General features: G+C 34.4%; 1 protein-coding gene across 2 annotated transcripts in view; it reads right to left on the bottom strand.

The window, feature by feature from the left end:
• IMMP2L (inner mitochondrial membrane peptidase subunit 2) overlaps nt 1-27,944 on the bottom strand; it is a 446,037-nt gene that overhangs the window by 139,995 nt on the left and 278,098 nt on the right. For both annotated transcript variants that reach the window (XM_048938017.1, XM_048938011.1), the window contains one exon: nt 9,393-9,458. In XM_048938017.1, coding sequence (XP_048793974.1) covers nt 9,393-9,458 — 66 coding nt within the window. The remainder of the gene's footprint in view (nt 1-9,392; nt 9,459-27,944) is intronic.

Here is a 27,944-nt window from a genome sequence, read left to right as displayed (position 1 = left end):
GGGAATACTTCTGCACTGCTGTAAAATGAAATAATAAACAGTAAGATTTATTTAAGTTATTCAGAATAGACTTTTTTGTTTCAGCATGTTTTCCTTTAATTTGCAAACACAACGTTATCCTTGATCTTAACACAGCTCAAGCTAATAAAAAATGTCCTTTCGATTTACAAGAAGAAAGTGCACAGAATTACCAGGTCCTAAACACTGTCTGCCTTTCAGTGCATCTAGGAAAATCTGCTGCTGACAAATATATGAACTCACTGTTCATTTTCTGGGATGAGAAACCCAGTAAATTCAGTTAATGGATGTCTCATATACTTCTTATAGGAGCATAACCCAACACCACCATCTTTCATCCTGATTTCCTCTACAGAATGGGTTTAATAATATTTTCTTCCACCTACTTCCAGTGCTGTTCTGGGCTTTTAATGAGATATATGTAGGTGAGCATTAGATTTCAACGCTTATCCAGAAACAATGCAAACAAACATCTAAAAGTTCAGAAGATGCGCATTGCTCAGCACTAAAACTATTTTTACTTCAGTGTCAAATGTCAGGTCACCAATGACATTTGTATCCATAGCTTAGAAAGAACAAATAGTAAATAATTTTTTAGAATTAAAACATATGAAAACATTTCATTAATTTTTCAATGCTTTAAAATATTAGTGCATTTTAATCACTTTCTGCTCATGTTTAAAAAAAAATCTTCATAAAGACAACCCATCGAGTTTCCCATTGAGATGATTACACTTATATGCATGTCTTTTCTAAACATCTGATAACTTAGCAGCACAATTTACAGTGAAACAGAAATTAAATGTTTCTTTAAAGAAGAAAAGCCTTCAAAATACACGTTTTCTTAACTAATAATCTCCGCTAATAAGTAGAGATAAATACACTGCATTTCTTCCATTTTCTAACACAGAAAACATTCTTCTAAGTGTTACATAATCCATTTGAAAATTAGTATTGGATATCATAGAATTGTAAATCTTTAGGCCAGTCTCCCACCCAAACCAGGGTTAGCTACAAGGTCAGATGAGGCTGTTCAGTTCTTTACTCGATTGGGTCTTGAAAATCTCTAATGGTGGAGACCTCATTTAACAAACACCCCACCACGCAATTATCATGGAGAAAAAGTTATTTCTTTTTGATCTGAAATATTCTTATTTCAAGTTATGTATCCTGCCTTCTCCTCCTACCATGCACCACACTGAAGGTTCCAATCTTCTTATTATCCTTCCCATCAGTACAGGGGCATTGCTGCTAGGTGACATCAGTGCCTTCTCATCCCCATGCTGAACAAGTCCTGATGCCTCTGCTTCTCCTTACAGGGCAAGAGCTAAAGTCCCTGAACATCTTGAAGTCCTCCCACTGAACTCACTCCAAGTTATTAATGTATTCTGTGCTCAAAACTGGGCACATTCGTCTATATACACATAATTCAATGATACAATGTTTGTTTGTTTGTTTTTCCTAAAATCATATTTGTGTGCATGGTAGAATCCTATTCAAAATGCTTTCATGTAAAATCTAGAAAATATTTTTTTTTTAGAAAATAAAGACCAATTCTTATTTTTTGCATGTCTTTATTCAGCAAATGGAAGGTTGTCAATAGAAGTAAATTAGTGATGACAACTATGCTGAATATTTACACAGCAAAGAACTTTACAACTGACCAATGAAGGAAAGAAATAGCTGAGGCTACAGTGCTCTCATCTGATGACATGAGCATGGTCCACAAAGACTGAGGTAATTCAAACGCAGTTTTCCCACCTCCTCTCCATATTTCTGCTCTTCATATATGTAGTTTTCTAATATAAAGACATAAGAAGCTTGGTTTTCTTTTTTCTCTTACTTCTGTAAAATATTTCTGTACAAGATGGAATGGCACTTCACACAGCTACAGCTAATGCTGGCAATAACTGTCTGAAGATACATTTCCTGCATATGCTGGAGTATACTTCACAATAACCATGGGCTGCATAACTACAGTGATTCACTGAAAGCCAAGAGAAGCGTTACTCCAAGTAGTCTACTGAGCATTTAAAAAACTTCCCCACTGTTTATTACTATAGCATTAAAATCGTCTCTGAACACCACTGAGACTCGTTATGCACAGTGCTTACAGCTATGCCATCTCAAAAGAGATTCTGCTTTCAGCATTTTAGAATGCTGTATCTTTAATTAACCGCCCTTCCCTCCTCCCCCCCCCCCAAAAAAGAAGAAAACCCAAACCTTTCTCCTCCTTGTAGATGCAGTTGACAGTTGTGTCTTGCTTCAGATTCACACTAACAGAGAGTAGCTGAGTACTTATTACAATTACACATTCAGGTTTTTAGTACCTTTGGTTTAGTCTGAAGAATGACTCTGTAAAAATTAGTGCTATTGATGATGTTTCTTTTGTTATTTCTTAATGTTGCCCAAACCAAATGTCCCCACTTCAGAGATAATAGGATATGTTGTTTCATATTTTTTTCTTATAAGCCAACACAGCAAATTCTGTACAAACTTGGAACATCTTATTATACTGTCTTTTTCTTTTAATAGGAGAGTTACAGAGGGCACAAAGGGTCTACATGGAAACTCCCTTCCCTTCAGTGAGCCTTAACAAATGCAACAAACTGAAATACGAGAAAAATTGTATTAATACGCTCAACCATTTAGCAATCTCTTCTGCTGCCTGTACTCTCAAGAAGAAATAATGTTTAAATGTTATGAATATTATGTAGGCCACTTTAAAAGTAATGCCTCCTATTCATTTCCATGGAAACTGCAACAGTTATCAAGAGCACAATAACACTACTGACTACTACAAAATTCTGAGCTACAAAAGCCTATTTTTCAACATATTAACCACTTATTAGCTATATTTTTTTCACCAGTGATGAACAAGAACCTGCATGCTGTGCTTGTAGAAATCTGCACGGCCAACTAGAATGTGGCTTATCTTCCACATTGCTGTCACCACCTCCAGCACGCTCACATTCCTCCACCGCCTCACTGTGCTCACATCCTCTCTCTGGTCTACAGAAACATCCACCAACAGTCAATGAACGTTAATGGGGTCAGTTTTTTTCCACATGAAAGAATTCAGTGTCACACCTTCACTTCATACGCACTTCCATGTCAGATACCATTCAGTCAGACTGCCCCTCTGCTGCAATCTGTTGCACAACAACAACATGCAATGGAATATTGGTGGGAAGGTTCATCTTCTACTGCCACACTATCAACATCTGTCTCTGCTGTTGTGGGCCAACATAATAAAATAGGTGACATTACTTTCAGAGCAGCCCGTAAATGCTATTAATATAATGCTACAAATATATGTTATATATATGTATACAAATATATATTATATACATGTAATATAAAAATATATAATACATATATATATTAAATTATGAAATAAAAGATTTAATACCTAACTGCCCAGAGCAATGAGTAAACATCATTATATTGTTACATATTAGCAGTACATATTAACAGTTTTCAATGATGCAGATAAAAATAAAGGCTAAATGACAGTCCGAAGACCAAGTAATTTCATTTCTTCCTTTTCTGCTCCAAAAACAAAAAAGATATATTTGTATATTTATTTACCTGTGTGTATGAAATTCACCTGTCTACTCTTCTATTCTTCTGGCAGCCTGGTCTAGTAGTTGACACATAGCAGGGGGATTGAAACTAGACGATCATTGTGGTCCTTTTCAACCCAACCTTTCTTTCTCTTCATGGACCTCAATTAAACATTAGGCAATCTAAAGCTAATGTAAAATAAAATCATCTCTCCGTACTGTGGTTCTGAATACACCAAATTTTAGAAATTCTGCTCAACAAACTTCACAACTGTGCCTAAGGATTTATTGAACCTTAGAAACTCATTATGAACATAGGAAATCTTTTCCCAGTTTTTCAGATTGTTTGTATAGCTTTAAGACATTGTGCCAATATTCTCATTATGTAAATTTACAGAAATACAGTACCTTAATGCAAGAACTCTGCATATAGAAATGGAATCAAAATCAATAGAAACTAAATTTAGGATATTTGCAAGGATGCAAACAATGCTGACGAGTCATGACAAAGCTGTATACCTGGCACCTAACAAGGGGATTTCATTGACTTAAAAATTCCCATTCAAGTCCCTAAAATTCCCTCCCAGTAAGTAGTGCAAATAAACACTATGAGATATGCATTCCATGCATATAGCCACAAAATAAAAACTAAAAGCTAAAGAGCAGGTTGACCATTACAGCATCCTTCTGGTTCATAAATTGCACAGACAGAACTCTGGACTACAATTAGTCACTCCAAAGGAAAAACGCTCAAAAATGTGTAGCTTCCAAAGACAGTGCTGCACAAGTGCAGAACACACTCTATTCTCTTTTCTGTTGATTTTTTTTTTAAGCACAGTTGTCCGTGTGAGTCCCACACACACTCACAAATCTATTCTTACAAGCCAACATGACAATGAATTTGAAGAAGGGAATAACTATAAACATAGCCTGTATGGCAAAGGTATTGATGCAGCTCCTGCCCATTGATTGCCATTAAGCTGCTAAGGATAGAGACATTCTTGCAAGAGAACACAGAATCACAGAATTGTAGGGGTTGGAAGGGACCTTAAGAGATTATTGAGTCCAAACCCCCTGCTAAAGCAGGTATCCCACAATAGGTCACATTGGTAGGCATCTAGACAGGTCTTGAATATCTCCATGAGAGGAGTCTCCACAACTTCTCTGGGCACAATGTCTTCCAGTGCTCTGTCACCCTTACCATAAAGAAGTTCTTCAGTATGTTACTATGGAACTTCCTCTGTACAAGTTTTAGACTCCATGCCCTAGCGCTACACACCACCTAGAAGATCCTGGCTTCATCCATTTGCCTCCTACCTTCCCCTAGATATTTATAAACATTTATCAGATCCCCTCTCAGTCTTCTGTTCCCCAGGCTGAACAGACGCAGGTTACTCTTCCTTTCTTCATATGGGAGATGCTCCAGGCCCTTCATCATCTTGGAAGCCCTCTGCTGGACTCCTAGGAGATGCATATCTTTTTTGAACTGGGGAACCCAGAACCAGACACAGTAGTCAAAATGCAGCCTGACCAGTGAGGAGGGGGAGGATCAATTCCCTTGACCTGATCGCCACACTTCTTTTAATGCATCCCAGGATATCACTGGCCTTCTTGGCCAAAAGAGAACACTGCTGGCTCATGGCCAGTCTGTTGTCCACCAGAACCCTCAGATCCTCTGCAGAGCTCATCTGCAGCAGGTTATCCCCTCACAAACACAAAAGACAAAGTTTTAGTTTTCCTGAAGGATATCCTGTTTCCAAGGACACAGGTTTTTTTAGGAATGATCTATCAAGTGGGAAAATCTGCGTGAAAACATCTGTTTTATTGGACAGTGATTCTTGCATTTTAGTGAAAACAAAGAATAGTCACAACTGTCTGATGAAATGTAACTATATCAGAGAAAAAAACAGATTATTTTTATTCTAATTGAGGAATACTGGAATACACATAATCTCTCAGAAAAAAAAAAAAAATAGCAAGCGAAAAAACTGCATGGAGATGTGAACAGCTCCTTTGAAGCTGAAAGGTTTCTCCAATAAGTGCATGAACTTGACAATAGAAGTACATAAATTTATACTGTGATCAATGCATTTAATAGCTGCTGATAGACTTTATTTCTAAGAATTCTTTACTCCTTTTTTGAACTCATTTATATTTTTGTCCTTCATATTCTGTGGCAAATGTTTCTGCAATTTGACGATATACTTCATAGCAAAATTCAAAAAGATACTGATACTTATTTTGGACCTATGGCGCAATAATATAATGATCTATCTCTGCATTGTCATGCTTTGAGAAAAAGCAAGTAAATATCTCCTTATTCATATCTCCAGAACAATTTTGCAAAATATAGCACTAAAATGCAACATTGTTTTGCTGAACCATTCAGTATTTAAAACACTAACTCCTAAATAGCCTAATAATATTTTAGAATTATGTATTTTAGGGGCTCACAGGTCATTTCTAATCCAGCTACAGTGTTACGAAAAAAATAAAGTCAGTAAAGCAGCAGAATCCAAACTCTTGCAGACGTGGACCCAGATGGAGGCAAAATTAGTTCAGTAAGTTGCTGAATTGACTTAATTTTAAATTTTATTAGTTCAATCCCAATTTTAATACCATAAACCCTCATTTATTTGTGTTACTGAAAACGTACCATAACTCAGCCATCCATGATAGATTACTATAGATTTTTGAATTTCCACTGGTGCATTTAAGATAAATGAGTTTTAATATGTTTAATTTCAAAATATTCAAAGTGCTTTATAATACCAACTTTTTTAAAACAAATTACATTATATTAACTTTTAAAATATAGTCTCCCTTGGCAGAATTACAATTTAAATACTCTTCAGGAATCACTCTAATGATTTCCTACTTAAAGTTAATTCTCCCATGAATCCATCTAAGACAAAACAAAACCTGATTTATGGGATCCACACTGCAACATTATCTGTATACAAGCTGACCTATAGCTTCACCTCTCAAAGGCTAAATGGTGATTTTCTTTTCTCTCAGTTCCCATCAGGCGGACGTTACAGTAGCTTATTCAAATTAAATTATGAGATGTACATTTATAAAAATGTACTATGATATTTGAGGGATTTTCATGACAGTACTCAATACGTTTCAATTGGACTGCCAACTAAACTGGAAATAAGATCAGAGAATTGAAATGCCAGGATTCTTACTCAACAAATATGTACCATTTTTCAATCTATCATAATATACTTCAAAAACTGAAGTACTGTGTTGCACATAATTTCTGAAAAACACAAAGTGAAAGGTCAGAATGAACCCATCGCAATGTCTCACCTAAATTTATTTTCAAAAACTTGAACTTTATTATTTTCAAAATGTAGTTTTCTTTCTTCATTTATATAATGCGTTTAGAAACGAACTGAAAAACTGAATTTTTCTATTGTGAACTATTAACTTCTGAACATAAGTCAAAATACAAGGAACCTTCTCTACAATATTAATGGCTCTATGTGGTCTTTCTTTACTTTCAGTTATTAATGAATAGTAAATACTAACTTATTTTAATTAATAGAGTAAGAAAACACAGCTTTCTTGTGACAAATTATCCTTAATCATGCATCAAACAGATAAAATAAAAAATTCATTCAGCTATGAAAGCACTACCAAAGACTCACAAACCATATTGTCTATCACCTATCTAGTGGAGCGCTAAATGAAAATTCCTTCCAAATCATTATTTGCATGGATTTCTCCACTATGAAAGTCTACTCACCACTGAAAGTGTGCATTAATTAATTCTGTCATTTGACTTCAATCAAAATTTGCAGAAAAAGACAGACTTCATACATTTCACTGACCTTCCAGGGAAAAAGTATAACTGCACAAGTCTGTATATAACCACCATCAAGACTGTCTTCAGACGTATCAAACAGAAGTCAAATTCTTACAATTATGTTTTCTTAGTCTGATTAGTCATCTGTTTCAATCAAAAATATCCTAGTCACACACCTGCTTGTGGTACCATTAGAAAAATAACATCTATTTTAGAATAATCTTGACAGTTTTGCTATTTTATTACCGAAATTTTTGCTTTACCCTGCACTATGATGTCTGGCAAGCATTACTTTATTTCCCACATGCACACAAGTGGACAACAGTATAACAAGTTATAATAGCCCAATAATATATTCCTTATCTAAAAACAAGCCTCTACAGATGAAGCAAAAGACTGTGGGACAACTTCCATGTGTTTAAATAGAAATATATATAAATATTTGAATTACTGGTATCAACATTTCTAAAAATAAATTAACCTGTTTTTTCCGAATACAAATGAGGATCATCACTCAGTCTTCTGTAATCGAAGGTGACACACTAACATACAGTTTTGTAAGTATTCTGCACGCACTCTCACAGCTACTATGCTCCAACATCTTTTTCCACTTGGCCAAGAGCACTCACATAAGTTAACAGATAGTTCAGAGTTTTAAGGCTCTGGAATATACAGCATAATAAATTTACTACAGTTGAAATTTATGTTATTAAACATATTTCATATTATCAAAAATTTCATTGAGTTTCAAAAATTCAGGCAAATATATTAATAATATATTATTATCTTAAGGGTGTAGGTTTTCACAAGACATGACTAAGTAGCAATCATTATTTCTAAGTTTTTATCCTTTTAATGTGATAGCTAATTGTAGCTGTCGATCTTCATAGTTTTTGGACATCAGATTCCTTTTCTTAATATTTGCTATTTCAGTCTTTTTTTCCACATGAAATATTTGAATTTTCTGCTCAAACTAAGAGGATTTGAAATTTTTCAATAAAACAGAAATCATATGGACTGCAAAAAGAAATAATAATAATAAAAAAAGACACAGACTCTCATAATCTCATAATACTCCACAGCCCAACATTGTTGCTGTTAAGCAGGGCTCACTGAGGCCACACTCAGATCCTTGATTTGAATTTCAACTTCCAAGTACTTCTTAAGTATTCACTATGTCAGAGCAAGAATTATTATCCAAATAAACTGAGTCTCAGTCTGCCATACTGCCCAAGAGTTTTCAAAGTTGTTCATATCTTAATGTGGGAAACTAGCGATTTACCCTCCAAACTCAATGCCAATTCTATTCTCTACTTGGGAAAAATAAATCCTTTTAAACAAATGTTTTCATCAAAATGGCACCATTTCCACAAAAACATCTGATTTGCTTCGTATTTGTAATTTATTTCCAACCAGCCCCAGTAGGATGGTCTATCTGTTAGAGTAAACCAAGACTTGACCTACATTAAAGTCTACTTTTTTTGCTTTCTTTTCTCTTCTGATAGAACAATTTACTCCAAATCAGTTCCACTGTATTCCCTACAGATTCCCATAGACTGCAGTTAAAGCAGTCATCTATGAGGGTCCTTTGTCTCAGAAATTAAGTAAGAACAAAAGGATTTCCCCCAAACAAACAAAAAGATTAAAAGAACTCAGAAAGTGTGCCAACCACAGTATGAAACAGCAGCTCTAATTCTCTAACTGAAAAATCATAGCCTTCTTATTTTAAAAATGCTGTACAATTACCTGTCCTGATACGTGACAGATATTTTAAGAAACAAGCATTATTTGCACCCATAAACATTTCACAAGAGTGAGTATTATTGCGTATCACTTTTCTCATTAAAAAGGAGACAGGTACAACACTGACATCCCTTTTAAAAGGAGACAGAAAATACTAGAAAGTTCTTGTTGTCTAGGATACTAATTTAAAATCCACTGAAAAGCTGCACTATTCTTATAAAGACTCAAATGCTATGGCTTAAAACACTTACTTGATAATGTCTCCTTCAAGAGCAATCACTCGTTTAATGATCTTCTGTTCAGGGTTTCTAGGAGACCTAAGACAGGGGATAAGGTTATACAATCAGTAATGTTCCCATTGTTTTAAGAAAATGAAAAGAAATTCCACAAAGAAATAGACATTATTAAAGTCATTAGGAGATTCCATGTTCTCTTTGATATAGCATCAATCATGATGTTCCACTGAAGTGAAGCTACTACAATCATTCTCATTGCAAGCCATTATTGAAAAGCAGATACTGAAAAATGACCTGCATACAAACACTACAATAACTGACATACTCATATATTTTATCATGTAAAGCACAGTTCACACCATTAGAAGTACAATGTATCCCTACCTGTGAAGAGAGTACCTTTGCAAATAGATTCATATAATAAAACTGGAATTTTCCATCAAAAGCTAACATCACATTGTGTTTAAAAATTCATCTGACTCACTCACCTTGGGCAAAAAAGAATCCCTCACTTTAATATTGATAACTATCACTACTTCAGGTAAACCTTGCCTAAGTAACTGTGCATAGTTTAAAAAGACATGTAAACTTTTCTGAAAGTATATAATACCTATAATACCATGCCTTCTTTTCAATTTCTTTCCCTAGAATCATGTTTTATTGAGTGAATTATGGCCACATATTACACAGTATTATGAAAAAGCAAAGTTGAAGTTGCATACTCAATCTGAATAAACCAAGTTCCTGCATGAATATTAAGAGACAAGATTACTAGAAGCACTATTCTATCTGAGTTTTGATAGACTAATGCACACCACAGTCTTACTTTTCTGCATACTATGATTCTATACCTCATTTTATTTCATTTTTTACTTTTAATTTTGCAAATGTGGTAGAGTTCTTTTATGTTCTTAAAAACCTACTTATTTCCTGCTTGTATACTGAAAAGGTAGTGAGGAAAAAAATGGTTTTGACTTTCTGCTGATGCTTGAGTTCTTTATTTTAGACTCCAAGTCTGCTAGAAATGCAATTACAAGGGGTTTATATTGCTGGTTTTGTTTCAGAAAACACTAGTCATGCCATCTTCACAACGATCCAATGTACATTCAAGCTCACCTCTGGTCAACTGGTAACACGCTAAGATTACGTTTTCTTTAAAAGGAATGCTGAAATGAATCTGGACAAAAAACTCATCAGTAGAACTGTATGATTACTGGCATTTGCTGTTCACTTGCTCTTACAAAAGTTGAAAAGGAAAATTGCTTCAGGCTAAGTAAAAATTAAAATAAAAATAAAAATTTAATACACAATCAAGTGCTTAGAGTTTCAAAAATCTTATTTTTGTGTCAGTACTTTTGAAACTTATTTATATTTCATTGTAATGACCTAAAATTGAAGGATTATAATTTTAAATTTCAAAAGAGCTGGTATTTTCCCTTCATTGTTTACAAAGCCCAATAACCTTATTTTCATAAAAAAGTACTTGGATTCCCTTAGAATTTTTAAACCATTTTAGCTGAATTATTAACAGAAAGATTTATTTTTATCCAAAGTATTCTGTGTTCCATTTAACTCTTGTCTTTCATGTTCCTGATCATGCTGAGAACACATAATTGATTTTTTTTTTTTTTTTTTTTAACATATCAGTCTTGGGCAGGATTAATCAAATTTTAGATGCATATATGATTAAAACAGGTGGAGTATCCACAGCACTTTCTCATACTGTTCCCTAACAGGTTTCAATGTGTACTCTATCGAGCAGTGACCATCTGCCATTCTAAATTAGAAGGCAGCCTAAATAAAAATATTTTATTATTACAAGCCTTTATACATTTAAAATATTTGCAAAAAATACTTATGTGTTTATTTCTTTTTTTATTCACTTGGACTCATATTGTAATGTTTTCATGTAAAACTGAACTGATGGAAAAAAGTACACAGCGTATGTGATGAATTGTATATTCCTAAAAACTGAATGATTTTTTCTGTTCTTTGAAACTTCTCTTCTGGTTTAACACTTCAATTTCAAAGTTTGTTTGCAATTTCCCATGTAAGCATTTCCATTTGATTAGTATATGTATACATATATTGCAGTGTAAGTATAGATCTCTACTTTAATTTGCCTTCATTTGGGGGAAAAAAAAATTAAAAAAAAAAAAAACCAACACGATTTTGAATAAGCATCACTTTAAATCTGAGATATGAGTATCTGTTCTAATGAGTGGTTACCTTTCTGCTAGTACCTATACATTACAGAAAGAAAAACTAATGCCTGTGTCATCATTACTTTGGATTAAAGCCTCTCCCGTTGGTCCACTTGTTTGAAAAGGAAATAAGCAGTTTAGGATAAGAAGACGTGGAGGTGAATCATAGAGTGATGAGGGCAGATGCAAATTACTTATTCATCATTAGCAAGCTCTTCAAGATACAACTTCCAGCCTACACAGTATTCTGGCAAAGCTTTCCTTTTATCTATCCAAATAATACTGATAGAAAAAAAAAACCAACAACTGAGAACAGGAACCACCTCCCACTAACACACATTTAGTTCTAAAGTTAGGAGATATGCTATGGCAGAAGAGCTGTGAAGAGTTCATTTTCCTTATCAACAATGACAACAAAATGCATTTCAGAGCTGAAGACACTAATGTCATCATGGAAAGAACATATTGAGAAAATGAAGACTAGTCAGACACAACTATAGCTAGATTTTATAGGTGAAGCATCCCAAAACCAGTCTGAAATTGAGGATTTACAAGCTTATAAGATGATACAGTTTAGTGAGTAGGGGTATAATAGTAGTTGCAAATACATAAGAACTTAAGACCTTGTTCTATATCAGGTAAGTATTAATAAGTATTAACAATCTTTTCTAGTTATTATCTCACTGCTCCAGTAAAAATGAAATGTCATTTATATTTTTATTTTTAATGATACGCTCTTACAAAAAATGTACAGATATATACATACATACACATAAACATTCATAAAAATTTGTACAAGCACGCATTCCACCGTGTTCAGCTTTGCATCAGGGAATTTACACTGTAGAATAGCAGTTCTACTGAGCACATTTACCTTGAAAGAAGATGAGAGGAAGGCTGATGACCCTTCCGAAGGGTTTCCTGATTGATCAACTGAGTACTTTGTCATGATATTGCTCCAAAACTTTTCCTTTTCCATTATTTGGATTATTTATTCTAATGCGTACTAGTGCTTAGCACAATTTTCCATAACTGCTTCATAAGCTAATTACAATTTTATCAGTAATTAAACTTGCATAGCATTTACATATTTTTACTTGACCCTTATTTATTTAACTGTATTCAAAAGTGCACATAATAAATCATGCTGAGGAGCTTAGAACTAAAGTTTCTACAGGCTTTTCTAGAGAGAGTGCTTTTTAGTCTGTATTTTGAGAGCCCAGTAAGATAAATGAAGAAAAACAGCTGATTTGCTTCTACTCTCCAAAGGAATATATTAATATGTATAGCCAAGTGCTATGTGACATTACCCCCTGTCAAAAATGCAGTCTCTGTAATTGATTAAAAAAAAGGAACCAGAAAATGTTCTAACACAATGCAGACACACCAAAAGCAATTACATTTTTTGATAGATATTAGCACAACAGCTATCAGTAGAAGAAAAAAAATCAGAGTTGAATAACAGTAAAATCTAACTAAATAAATGCTACTTCATAAAAGAACACTGTTTTCCTTGAATGAGCACTCAAAATTTCTGGGCACATACACCAGAAAAAAAAGATCTTGATTGTGAACTCATCACCATTATCCTAGTCAACCTGTACAGCTTTTGCGTTCACCTTTTAAAATAATTTAAATTTTGATACCTCTGATAATAGCATTTTATATAGGATATTATAAGGTATTTATTAAAAAGTTGAAGATGCCTAAAGCTTGTGTTGTGTTTGTATGTACATACCTGTTTACATGCATCTATATATTACTGTTAGCACACAGCTTTACTTTTTCATGAGATAGAAGGAAGACGTTTAGCAGCAGCTGGAAATCTGCCTTCGGATTATTCATAGTTTATTTTTATGCAATTTCTTCATCATTGACCTGGCTGTAACTGAAACAATGAATGCTTTACTGTCCTAGCATGAAAAAAATGAAGTAATGGAGGCCATCTTCTTTAAAGACATCTTCTCTGCTTTGATTTACATTGTTAATGACAGATAATAAGGTTTTAATTCTATAAAACAAGATGATTTAGAAGCTTCTGAGATCTTAATCTAAAGCTATGATCCAAAGCCATTCACCCTGCGACCTCTTCATTTCCCCAAATTAATTCCTCTCTGATCTTAAAATTCCAACACAGTTACAGTTAACACTTCTGGGCATTTCCAGAACTGCTACCAAATGAAAAATGAGTTGTTTATCTCCTCCTTTAGCCTTCTGGGGATCCATAAAATAGCCAGAGCAGTAACTAAAATGCAGCTGAAGCCCAGAATAAATGTTATCAATATACCTACAGAATTGGGAACCTTATAGTACAATTTTAGTGGTTTTATTTTTAAACTATGCTTGGAGGAAGAGGAAAAAGAGAGGCAGTAGAGCTACCTCATGCTTATTTGCTGGCACTGCTTAATAAGGTAAACGGAGTTTTACTTGGCTGCATCATGCACTAGATGAAGATGTTAACCCTTCAAAAAAAAGCTATCTGCCCTTCACCTATGATGAAGGAGCTTCCTATTAGGAGCACAGTTTCATACAGTTGAAAATACGTAGTAGTATCTATCCTTTCATTCCTCCTAATACTACAGCTAGGACTAAACAGATTTAATAGATCCATTTATAAAAGTCAAGCGCAATTTATATGGTACATGAACAAATTTTCTAAATAAAAAACGTTCATGTGTTCGTATTTTCCAGTCCATAATTATTATTTCAATTCCATAATTCTTTATGCAGAGAAACACCACAGTTAATACTTTGATTTAAACTTCTCAGTGTTTTTTTTTTTCTTTCTGTAAATGTTTTACTTCCTTCTAGTTCCAGCAGATACTGAATCTCATAATACATATAATATTTAACCTACAATATAGCAGGTTCTGAGAAAATTTCTATATTGTGGAAGATAGCATATGATATAATAGCTGTCATTCTTGTTGCTAAATTCTACTATACAGAACTCTATATAATTCTGTTACATAGAATTGTTGCCAAATTCTATTTCACAGAATTACAAAGAACTGTTGCATTGGATGTTTCTCGTACTCAGGCCCAGTATCTGTATTCAGTTTCAAGCAAGATATTGACAAACTGGATAAAATGAAGGGCTGCCAAAATGATAGTAACAGAAGAGTAATGGCTAAGGGAACAGGCTTTACAGATCAGAGAAGAAGCATGAGGTTTAACTGCTATCTGGTGAGTGATTAGAGAGAAAGGAGTCAGAATTTTCTGAGAGGTGCAAAACAGAAGGAGAAAAGGAAATAGCATGAGTTGCAGCAAGGGAAATTCCAGATGGACATGAGAAAAAAAAATCACTTACATGTGGTTAAGCAGTACTACAGGCTGTGCAGAGAGACTGAGAAACTCAGGTGCACAGAGCTTGACTGGACACGTCTCTGAGGAGCCTGACCCATCTTTGGAGCTGCCCTTGCTCTGAGCGACTGTTAGGACTACACGGTTACCAGAGGTGCCTTCCAACATTATTTTGCACTCATAACTATGAAGAGCCTTTAGTCCCATTCAAATATAAGAATTACGATGCTGATACTTTAGAAAACAAAACAAAACAAAACAAAACAAAACAATACAACAGAATGCAGTCTCTGCCAAAAGAGAGCAGACTGAGGCTCTTAATTAATGTTCAAAGATTTTTATTTTATTATCTGTCTTTTTGGACAGCACCTAATTCTACCATAAAGCATCTGTAGAGAAGATTATGGTATAATCTTAAGCATCCTGAATGACAATGAGCCTAACATAAAGAAAAATTATTCCCAAATTTAATTATCCTTACTACTAGGAAATTGCATCTGCATTCAAAATGGAATTTGTCCAACTTCAATTTCAATTCCATGCCTTCTCCTCCAAGGCAGAAAAACCTTCTATGTTTTTCTTCTTCCTCATGGAGAAAGATTTAGGCACAACAGTTTTCTTAAATTTTTCTAAGATACATCAGCTCCTTAAGCTTCTTAGTGTACAGTTAGTTTTCCAATTCCAGGATCACTTTTGTGACCACACTTCTGACATTTCCAATTTCTTTGTGGTACACAAACCTGAGAAGCCAGTATGATTCAGCTGGGCTTACTACTATGCTGAATAATAGACTAAGAAGAGTAACCTGTTCAACCTTAAGTTGGCTCAATGCAAAATCTCTTTGATTTTTTAAAAAAATTCCATTTATTTCATATGTTTAGGTAAAAGTATCATTGTTTTCATACTGGGAGATGATACTGACAGGATAAAAAAGCGCTATCTAAACCATTCTCTGAGTAATTTCCTTGCTAAAACACTCTGCCAATATGTTTTGATTATTACTTACAGTTCATATTCTGAATATGGATATTAAACCTGTCATTCAGATCATGCTATAACAAGAAAGCTGCTCTATTAATTTATTAATTTATTAATTAATTATGTTGTTCACAGGCTTAAGCAATGATTATGAAGACAACTGACAAAAACAGTATTTGAATTGGGATTGCAAAAAATATGATAGGAGTATCACCATTCATAGATTTCTCCCAAGCCATGTCTACATCCTTGCAGCTGAACTGAACCACTTTATAATGTTCTGGGTACTTCTCCTTATACATTACAGAAGTCATGGGATCTGGCCCTTCTGGATGGGCAGTCTCTTATTGCCTTGCAGTGGGTGCTGAAGGGTGCTTTCCTAGCCGTACCAAGCCTTTCGGGTTTGACTCAGTCTCAGGAACTCTCTCTCATCTATTTTATTTGATTAGTCTCAATTTCAATTAGATTGTATTACGTTGTGTTATCTTGCATTCTGATATCACAGTAAAATAAGTTTTCCTCCATAGATCGTTGCTGCTGTTTTTTTCTTTTCCTTCCTTGAGCCAAGTTTCCATCTCCTTATCCCTTTTCCCTTCCCATTTTGTGGGGGCCGGAGGGGGGCCCAGGGGTCCCCCTGTCACAGGCATAGATTGATCTAGTTAACTCCGTGACACCATTTTTCATCCATAATTTACAAAGTACTTCAAGACAAAAACTGCACCAACTGGTTAAGCATAAGTTCTAGTGATGCTTGATTTCCTCAGCAGCTTCCTGGAAAATATGTACAATAATTAAAAATACAAGGAAAACTACACTTCTAGTAATATCCCATAATTCTTAATTTAACTCCGTATTATATTAGCATTTCTTAGTCAAACCCCTGTTGAAAAGCAAAATTCCTCACTGCCAAAAAGCTATTTTGTTTTCACTGAAAGTAGTGTTTTGCAGTAATTACAGACTGCAAGCACGTACTGCTGGAAAGACAGTATTTCAGTTTTATTCATATTTAAAATGCACCAGCACCTAAAACAAAGCATCCCTGAAGCTTCATGGGGAATTTTAAGCACACTGTACACAGAAATAACAATCTGAATATCATAAAGCTTCTGTAAAGGAGTCATATACCTTGTCATATTGCTATGGAACAATTAGGATATGTAAACAACTGCCTCAAGCTCTGCAGTTCTTGGATATCCACACTTCTCTCCCCTTAACCGTTGGTCCCTACTCCACAGAGAGACCTGGCTCCTCTCTACATTCTGATTTAGTCTTCATTTTTCAAACAGAGTAGAAAACAACAAAACTGACAGTATCGAAAACAGTTCTTTCTATACGTCGGATCCTGCAATCCAATCAGGGCATCTGAAAAGCTTTCAGAATTATAAGGCAAAGTCAAGATAAAAGAGAGAAGAAAAGAAATCAACTGTGTCTCCATAAGATGATGTTACTTTTCCAAGATTTCAGCAAGCTAGTTGAAGTGAGGCAAGGAAAAAAAAGGAAAACTGAAAACACATTAAAGTGTTTAATTGGAATAAAAATAATTGGTAGATTGCAAAACTAATGACAAATCACCCTGAAAACTGCAAAATCCTATAGTAACTTCCAAGTATAGGTACTATTTTGAAGTAAAATCTTATTTAATTGGTTCTCAGCATTCCAATCTAACCACTCTGAGGTTAAATGACTCAGCCGCTCGTAATGCAGACTGTGTAATCGCAATAGTTATGTGCACTTGACCTTCTTCCTGTTAACAGAGAGACTCAATTAATTACTTGCTGTTTTAACTGGCCGTTTCACCTTATCTTCACCTTTTCCAAAAGGTTGAAAAACTCTATACCTTAACCTTTGCCTTTGAAAGCGTACATAGAAATATTTATCTAGCAAAGTGGAAGTTAGCACAGTCTGCAAATGAGAATATCTTGCCTTTTATGCTTAAGTCAACAACAGTAAAATCTTCATTGTTTCACTAACCGTTATGCTGCAATGTAGGAACCAAATTTCATCATTATTATAGCTACTCAAATATTCTGGTCTTTAATAGAAAGAAAACATTATGTAACTCTTTTGCAATAGACAAAAGAGGGAAAGGCACAATAACCTGCGAAATGTAACCATGCAAAATGTTTGAAAATCATTCTCAGGTTTCATGTAGGATACCAGATAGTAACAATTTATTTAGTTTAGATAGGAAACTAACTTGTGATGCTGAAGAATCCTAAGTTTTTGATCTACCTTTGAAATCACCTAGATACCATAATAACATTGCATTACATTTTTCTAAATGCTACTTCAAGCACCTGCAAAGAAAATCTTGTTCTTGATATTTCTGAGAAGCTTGACGCTATGGTCAAGAAACTAAGCCTTCCAGGGGAGTTAAGTCTGTTATTGTCAGGGTACAGAAGGAAATAGACAAAGTGGAATGAATCATCTTCTGGAGGAGAATCCTGATTGAGAAAGGGAGCCAAATTTCAGCTTAGTATAGCTATCTCAATAGAAAATGACAAAAGACAAATGTCTTTAAAATATTATTTAATCTACCTTATAAGAATCCAAATGAAATGAAAAAACAAAAAATAAAAGAAAATACAGGAAAGCAAATAAAATATTTGCAGTAAATGGAAGACCAAAACTAAGATAATAGAATATACTCTTAAAATGCTTGTAATATTTTAATAAAATACTTATAACAATTTAATAAAAAATTATCAGATATTATTTGGATTATGGAATAACTTATCAGGGTGATCTTTGTATTGCTAAATTCTGGGAAGCTAAATGAACTGTATTTTTCTACTTCAATAGTAGACAGAAAAGAGAAGTTCCAATAGCTTTGAGTTTTTGCATTCTGTTTCCTTGTTTTGGTGAGAAATCAGAAGAAAATGAAACAATTTTAAGAACAGAGACATCAGGTCATTGCAAATCCAAAGGAGAATAAAAATGCATTAAAACATCTCTACAGAGGCTGATACAAGTCTTGAACTTAGAATTATTAGCAATTATTTCTGTAAAAATGTCACACATCCTCTAAAAACGTTTTCTGATATTGCGAGAGCACAGAATGTAACTGAAAATTACAGTGAATGAATCACCTTTTGGAGGAGAAGGTTTTAAGGTATGACAATAAAAAAAAAAAAAGAAAAAAAAAAAAGAAAAAAAAAAAAGAACAGTTGTAAGACATGGACATGGTTACAAACTCCTACAATGAATTGATACCAACATAACATTTTTTCTTCTTTTAAACTGCTGCTTTTAATTTAGATAGTTTTTGATGAAAAATACCCACAATTAACTGCAGGTGTCCACTCTGCAGATAAACCCAGGATGACTTAAGCACAGATTGGCTACTGACACAAATCCTTGCAATATAGCAGTTACAGATTTGGCAAAAAAAAAAAAGCAGCAATGAGAAGTATAATAGGGAGTATTTTTCCATATGATATTCTTTATCAAAAGCTGATCTACTATGTCAGCAGTTCATTAAGCATTGTGCTCCATTAGACTCTAATTGCATTATCCTCTACTTGTGTACTTTCATTAGATAGCAGAAGGGATCCTGCAAAATAACTGGGGATATTTCTTTAAGAGACTTTGATCACCTGAGCAAACATGAAAGAAGTCTGAAGTTTGCCAAGAGTAAAATGATGCCCTATGTTGTTTCTTGCTAAAATTTTTAGGATCCTCAGCTGCAAGATACTTCCTGTCTTCCATGATGATAAACATATTTATTAAAAAAAAATAAGGGGGAAAATGATATAAACCAGAAGTGTCTACAACAAAGAACAGCATAAATGAGTAAAATATTTATCTTACACATCATTTTCCCATTACAAAAAGCAGTTTACAAGCTTTAGTGTTCCCCTGCTTTGTGAAGAGCAATCTGCACACGGAGCCCAAGGGCTTGGTCTGCATGCTTGTTTTCCACCTTCCCAGCAACGCTTCTCTTCCTACACTATGGACTGCGCCAGTTATTCCACCCAAAATGTATTATTCACTCTCAGGCAGCAAAAAAACAAACCCTCGCCCATCCAGCCTGTCAAACCCAATCCTGTGTGATAGTTTCCTGCAAAAGGTCCTTGTCACTTTTTTTCCTCCAAGTAAATGATATGTTGCTCAGAATATTGCTAGAAAAGGGAGAGACTGGCTGGAGAAGAAGAAAGCTGAAAAGAATGAATTAAACTTTACATACATTTGTCACACATTCTGATGATGCATTCCTCACTCTCCTCCATAAGGCTGAAGTTCAAATAAGTCACCACATTTGTATGTTTATTAATTTTTCAGATTAGATCCATGTTAGAAGTAGGTGAACTATGCAGTCTTACTAAATGTCAAAATATTTATGGCAATTTTTATGTTTCTTCATCCTATCCATCCACCTTTTATTTTTAAAAAGCTTTCCTTTCCTGAACATTTCCTAAGGAAAAAAAAAAAAAATAATGAAAGTTTCCACGCAGAAAACAGCTGGGGGGTGACTAAATAGAAAATATATGCTTAGAAGTATTGATGATATAGGCTAGTGTCAACAACTGATATCAAAGAAACCAATTCCTTACTCTTCAGTGAACAGAAATGTTTGCAGTGTTAGCAGCATGAAATCCTAGAAGAAATAAATGCAGGAGGATATGCGGTGGCATTAATGAAACTTCAAAATTTCTACTGGATCAAGGAATCAATCTTTCAAATATGTGGTTCACATACTATTCTGTGTATTTTGGACAGCACTGACAGATTCTGAAATGTGTTGACATTCACTGTATGTATTGAGCCTTGTTGACACAGAACATCAGTAAGCACAGAAAAATAAATTCAGTTAATTCAAACTTTGCATTCTAAACCGAATGCTTCACATTTTCATGAAAAGCGAATATCCAAAGCAGATTTGAAAAAACAAACTGCCATTCAGCTGAGTTTGAGAGAAGCACTATCAAACCCATTCCTTAAGAAAGTAAGAACAACAGTGCAAAGTACAGGGGTTATGAATATACAAACATCAAGAAAAAAATGTGGAAAATCATACAGATCCTTATGACACAGATGCCTATTGCATATTAGCTTTTTAGAACAATTTAATTCTCTCCGTACTGTTTTATTATTTATTTTTAATATGTATTTTTTGAAGACAACATAAAATATATACAGGAATATATTTGAGCTGCAAGGCATAGTGTTTTGAGATACTTATGGTTCAAAATATAGCTTTTAAATACATGCTCCAAATGATGCATCACTGCAGAACAGTTACTCACACAGTTCCTTAAAACTCAAGCTGGCAATGTGTTTAGCACATGTAATACAGCAGTAGGACTGTTGAAGCCTTGGTCACAGGATCACAGAATCATTAAGGTTGGAAAAAACCTCTAGGATCATGTAGTCCAACAGTCCACATACCACCAATGTTGCCAACTAAACCACGCTCCTCAGTACCACAAAAAAATGTGATAAGACAAATAAAACCTCACTTCTTTGAAAGAAATGATGTAAGACTATATAGCAGTATCTACAAGTTTTGGTTTAAGAATTGATTACTTCAGAAATTTCAGGATTAGTGTATGACTCTTTAATTGAGATAACAGTTGAGTTAACACTTATGTAACTCTCTACAATCTTAGTGACACTTAGTGTCACTCAGTGACAATATAACTTATATTCATTATTTACAATGTTAGATCAAAAGCTAACAGTGCATTCATCTCTGCTGTTCACTATGCAGACAGTACTCATTGGGGAAATTGTTTAAAAATGAATAATTGGAACATAATCAAAATAATACTAAAAAAAAAAAAAAAAAAAAAAAAAAAAAGCTGTTGCATTTGAAAGAGAAGAATTTTCCATGCTTTAAGTTGCAATCAGTTCAAGTTGGCAAGATGAGTCACCGACAGCAAAACAACTAGCAGCAGCAAGGACTATTCAGCAGGCTAGGATGTCCGCGACTATGCTTAACTATGTTGTGTAGGAACACATAGCAACTCAAATTCCCGCCTGTTTATCATCTTCTAAGAGGGAAGAAAAAAAGCAAAAACAAAAAAGGAAAAAGAAAGCTTCTCTTCCTTCGGATTTTCACAAGCTTGCCTTTGCTAGGATTAAGCAGTATTAACTTTCTGAAGGCAGTGAATAACATGTAACCCCAGAGAGAGAGAGAGTGTCTTTGGACACTTATTTTTATATTTTTACTTAATGAGGAAAATATGGGGCATGGTTGAAACACCTTACTTATAGTACTGTTGAAACATTGTACTTATAGTACATTATATCTTGTTGTCCATGAAGATGGATCTATACACAAGCCTCTTGTCCCATTGCGAATTAGTTTATGCACTGTGACTGTAACCGGATCGCTACTGGATGAAAAATTCTGGAAAACTATGTGGATAACATGTTCTTTTTGAATTGCTATGACTAACAAACATAACTACGCATAACTTCAACAAGGATTTTCTTCACGTGGTCTCTAGCATGAAAATAAAATGTATAGCCTGCATATCCATCCCGAAACTGAAGGCAGGAATCTAGAGCAGGTTCAAGGCTAGACATCTCAAAGAAACCTGACAGTAGTCTGTGTCAGGTTCACTTCAGTCGAGGTAGACTGAAAGTAAGCAAGCTATTAGTGGCCTAGATTCTGTACTATGTGAAAAGATATGCCATTGTTTAGGCACAGTAGTGACAAAATGTATAGCGATTTCATAGCTTATTCCTCTGAGATCTTTATTTGTTAGTTTGCTCTTCACAGTTAAGGGTCAATAAGGAAAGGAAATAATAACAAGTTTGATTTCTGACACATGACAGAGTTTGTACATACATGCAAGTATTGATTCAATCATGGGAAATTTCTGCTTACACCTCTGCAAAAGTGCAAGATATATTAGATGTCTGATGGTATTTATACTCCTGATTGTCACTAGTCATCACCAAATGCAGGACAAACCAAGGTACTCCAGCTCCTAGTAAAAGAGGGATATTTAAACATTCACGTTTCTTCTTATGCTTCACTAAGTTATATTTGCAAGCCTATACCTTGGGTGAACTCAAAGAAGTGACTGTAGTAGCCAGAGGAAAAACATTTGAAAGAGTGACAAAAATATGCTCAAAAATATGCACAAAAAGTGTTAAAGAATATACAAGAATATAGTTAAGCCTAAAAAGAAAAATGTGACTGTGACTGTTGTTTGTGCCAGTACGATATAAGGAAACAAATAACAGATTTCTCTCTTATGCTCTTTCTTATTTTGATGTATTGTAATGGCTGACTTGTGTGAATTTTTTACACTGGAGTGCAAGTAGAAACATTTTAAAAGGTAAGATATGCAAGCAGGAAGCCTGTTTAACAGCATATAAACCACTTAATAAAAAGTATAGTTATATACTTTATACATAGAAAGCATAACTCAAGAACTACATATTTACTTGAAGTCATGAGAAAAGAATTTCATGAAAAAAAAATTCAGATTCCTAACACCCAGTGCAGGTCCATCCAGCTGACTGTTAGATGAGTAAACAATTTTCTACAAACACCGTTGATAGATCTCAGACCACATTTGTTCAGATATTCCCATCTTCAGTGAAATACTACGTCATCTACAAAATCCAACAGAGTTCTGATAAGACACTTGCCAGCTTACAGAAAAACTCAAGCTACCTTCATAAAAGGCTAAATATAAACAACTAAAAAGTACGTTGATTACACTGAATGGTCTCTACAACAATGTTCCCTCAAAAACAGTTTTGTAAGCTACAGTAACAGCTCATAACTGTATTAGGAAAACAAAAGTAATTTTCCTTTTCTTAAAATATTAATGACATCAAGAGATTACTTTTAGAGATAAGGTGAAAAGAGGAAAAAAAACTAGAATTTTTATTGCCAAGTTCATTTGTGAATAAATGAGTTTTTGATTGCTGGCAGCAGTTAAGTGAGAAATAATGTATCTTCCAGAAAGACTTTAGATTGTAAGTATCTTAATGAGACAGATGCAGTCTTCTCTGTAACTGTTGAATCACAATATCTCATTCATGTATTGGAGCAGAAAATATAAGAATGAAATTAAAAAGGCCTTCTCCATTTCAATTTAACAAGCCTTAAAAAGGATAATAAATTCTGCAAAGAAAATTAGCAATAAGAACAGTAGTGCACACTGTGTATTTAATTTTTTTTTTTATTATGTATGGAATTACAACCCTGTACTCAACTGATCAGTTTATAATTGTACATATTGTGGAAAGTAGTACTACAGTTCAAATGAAATTTTTTAAAATGAGCTGTTGTATTGGATGCTCAACACAAGACGTCTAAGGGCCTCATTATTTTTTTGCTTAAGACCTTTTCTACTTAAAGTGGACACAAAAATCATTTGGTGTGTAACAAAAACTGAGTTTCCCAACTAGTACCTATGTGAAGGACTTTTAACTGTGCACTACACATAAACTGTCAATACTTCTATAACTTATCTTGCATTTCTGAATTAATATATTCTGTGCATTCAACAGCAAAGATAATGATGAGACAACAGCACGTCTTTCATTACACAGAGATATAGTCTTCTTTGCCACCAGGAAATGCTATAGTACCTTTCTTGAAATGCTTTAGAGACAAATACATTTTTCTTTCTTACAGGACACTGCTAGCCCTAAACCACAGTTCTGACTTCCCAGCCTGTGTCTGCCTCATACCTGGAGACTGGCAAATCTCTTGGCTGCTCTGACCACATTCCTTGGCTGGCCTCATGCTCCTTGTTGAGGGGCTGCAGGCCTGCCTGAGGCAAGTACTGCCATTTTGCTCCCTGTGCTCCTTCTCTTCTCATCCACTCCAATTACTCTCTGTGGGTTTACTGTTGCAACTGTTTAAGCTGTTTCGCCACCTGCGAAAGTAAGACTGTCTTTGTCTTAATTCAAATAGCACTAAAGCATCAGAGAGATCTGATCAGCACTAAGAGGCTTCAACATAGCTAAAATAAATTTTAATTAATAAATTTAAATTCTCCAATGTAGATGAATATAAACCAGTTTAACAAAGCTCTAGTTCATTTCCAAGAGATCTATGGATTCTTCTCAGTTAAGCAGAAACTGATATTCCTTGAGGACGGCAAATAAATGAAAGCTTCTGGGTACTGAGTAAAACATTTCATCGGTCAGCTGGTAAAATCCTTCCATAAGTTAGATGAATAAATCTGGGCAAGAAAGGAAATCCTTATTTTGAGAGCAAATGAGGAAGCTTCCCCAGTGTTGACACCTGTGCTGGACAATAAGGAACCGTATGCCAAAAGCCACACATTTAAAGCTGTGGAAGAGTAGGACACTAAGGTATCCTACACTGTAAGATGGAATGGATGGATCAACAGAGAGACAGAGGGACTAACACTGTTTTAGCTTTAAGTAACCAGAAAGTTTTGGCATGGCTGGATGATTACAGCTGAGATGGTTTATGAAGACATTATGAAAAGCTACCAATTCTGATTAAAGTCAGTGATTAAAGGTATTCGTGAAACTACTCAAGCAGCATGAAATAAAATATTAGACTTTTTTTAATTACCAATGAGATGCGCAGTATAAGTAGCTGTACGATTAGTATTTAAATTGTTATAACTCATTTCCTTGTAAGGGACTGATTGCACTCAGATACACACAGTCTTTGCTTAAATCAGTTCAAGTAAATTTAAGGTTTGGTTTACTCAGTTGATTATCAACTTTACGAAAAACAGGGCCCATTATCTACCAAGTGTGGTTTCCCATTTGGCTGTCATGAGGCATAATAATTATGGTAACAGGAGGGAAAAGATTGGGTCTTGATAGCATCCTGCATCGATGCCTCTGTGTTCATCATCATTTGTGTACAGATTAACAACACTCAGTTTCAGATCACCAACCTACTCGCTTACCCAGCTACATTCCTGCTATTTTCAAGTACACTGCTTCATTAAACCTTAAAAGGACTCCAATTGCAGGCAACAGTTGGGAAGTGTTTACACATTTTTTTCTACACTGCAATTAATAAGAAATCTTCAGAGTCTTACTCTTACCATTTCAAAATAGTTAATTTCAGTTTATTTTTTTTCTGTGAAGAAGGGTAAAGCTTATTTTCTCCAACTTGGTAGAAATATGGATTGAGAATCTCTACCCTTAAATGTGGAAAAGTGAAATTTTCACACTGTTTACTGAAGGAATAAATGGCCACTACAGCCACAAGCGATTTCACAGATTACAGAAGGCAATGAGACAGCTCTAAGTAGATTTTCTCACTTTGAATAATACTTGCTGAAGTCAAGTCCCATAGGAATAAACAGACTTGATAGATATGTATACACATGTATTGCACAAACCTATTATCTGCATACATAACTGCATATTGAATTTTCTGAGAGCTGAAAAATCACATAAAAGTATTTGCAATTTTCAACTTTTTATAAAATAAGTGAATATCAAGCTATATTCAAATACTTAAAGAAGCAATCAAGTCATTAAAACTTAGAAATTAAATTATCTAGTACAAGTGAGGGTCAACATAATATTAGGTATCATTACCTAATATTAACCACTTAACCACTGTTTTTATAAAATCTCACTTGTCGGAATGATTTGCCAGTTTCCACAGATCAGTACATTTTTCGCAGTGCAAGTTAAGTGCTAATAACTCTGACTGAGCTCCAGTAAAGTATTCCAGGTATGATCACACAGAGGCCCACAGACACCAAGGGCTGAGGAATACCCTATTCCATTTCCCATGTACAAAAGGCAGCAGAAATGATCAGACTTGGCAGAGTTCTTTCTTGGAATCTTTCTTCACAGCAAGATTCAATCTAGAGTACAAACACACCTACTCAAGTAAAAGAGCTCGAATGTAGTGTGTTCTAATTCTGCTTAGGTGGAAGGCACTACCTAGAGTTTTCCTATCAGTTAGAATGCATGTACCATCTCCTAAAGTGGACAAAAAATGAACGTTAGTAAGACTGTATACTCTCTGCATTACATAGAAGCTCATGTGTACAGAGTACGACTATTTAGTTTTCTATAACAAAACAAACCAAACAAACAAAAAAAAGCAGAAGGTCCTTTCCTGTTCTTATTTTTTTTCTTGACAAAGTATATTACTCAAAGCCTATCTACTTGTCAACAGGCCTAATATAAATATCTGCTGCTCATTAAGCAATTAAGATAGAACAAAATGAAATTACATATGCACAATACCAGTATGAACAGTGTACTGTCTCTTTATATACAATAATCAAGTTTCCAATTTTAACGCTAAAAGCCAGAGTTAATATGTGTGCTTCTGAAGAAAAGGGAAAAAAAATAGCTGTAACTTAGTTCTCAGTTTAGCTCTCACATAAACAAATGGTAGAACTTCCCCTGATGAAGGTAGGCCATGACCAAGCCAGTCAATCTCATTGTAAATCCTTAGGACTGTAGTAAGTATCAGACTGTAAACAACTATGAAAATGTAATTTACGAGCTGAATGTCAAACACAGTGAGAGCTTTACAATTTAACCAACCAGCTAGTGAATTGTAAAGAGTATGGCACAGTCTTTGTTTCCAAGAATATTTAACTTCCATTCAAAAACTGAAATGTGATTTTCAAGACAAACTCTGACTGAGATAAATACTGAGTCCCAAAGCAGACTTCTTTGAAAGGAAATAAACAAGCTTTTAATTGTTGCCTTTTTTAAAAAAGAGAGTTTTAGAACTCCTGGGGATCTACCTGAACAATCTGCAGACAAGCAAATGATGCCTGATTAATTTGGTAACAGAATGAGAATACAGCAATATGTTACAGCATTAAATACCATGGATTTTCTAGTTAGCAATAATCAGGGGAATTATTCCTTCACTATCATTTTAAGTATGACACAGATGTTTTATTGTCACCCAACAAAATATCACAGTAAAGCATTTTTAAGGTAACCAGTCACCACCTGGGCCTTTAAAAATGAAGTGTGAATAGAACAAATATTTTATTTTTCTGTGAAAAATACTTCTGCCATTGCACCTTTCTTTTAGTTAACTGCACTTCTAAATGTCTTGGCAAGAATTTCACCATAGACAGCAGATTCATTAGAAGGTTTTAATAAGACCATTCAAGCATTTGTTCACATGAAA

Source organism: Lagopus muta, chromosome 1, assembly GCF_023343835.1.
Source record: "Lagopus muta isolate bLagMut1 chromosome 1, bLagMut1 primary, whole genome shotgun sequence".
Classification (NCBI taxonomy): domain Eukaryota; kingdom Metazoa; phylum Chordata; class Aves; order Galliformes; family Phasianidae; genus Lagopus; species Lagopus muta.
This window is presented reverse-complemented; position numbering and strand designations above follow the sequence as displayed.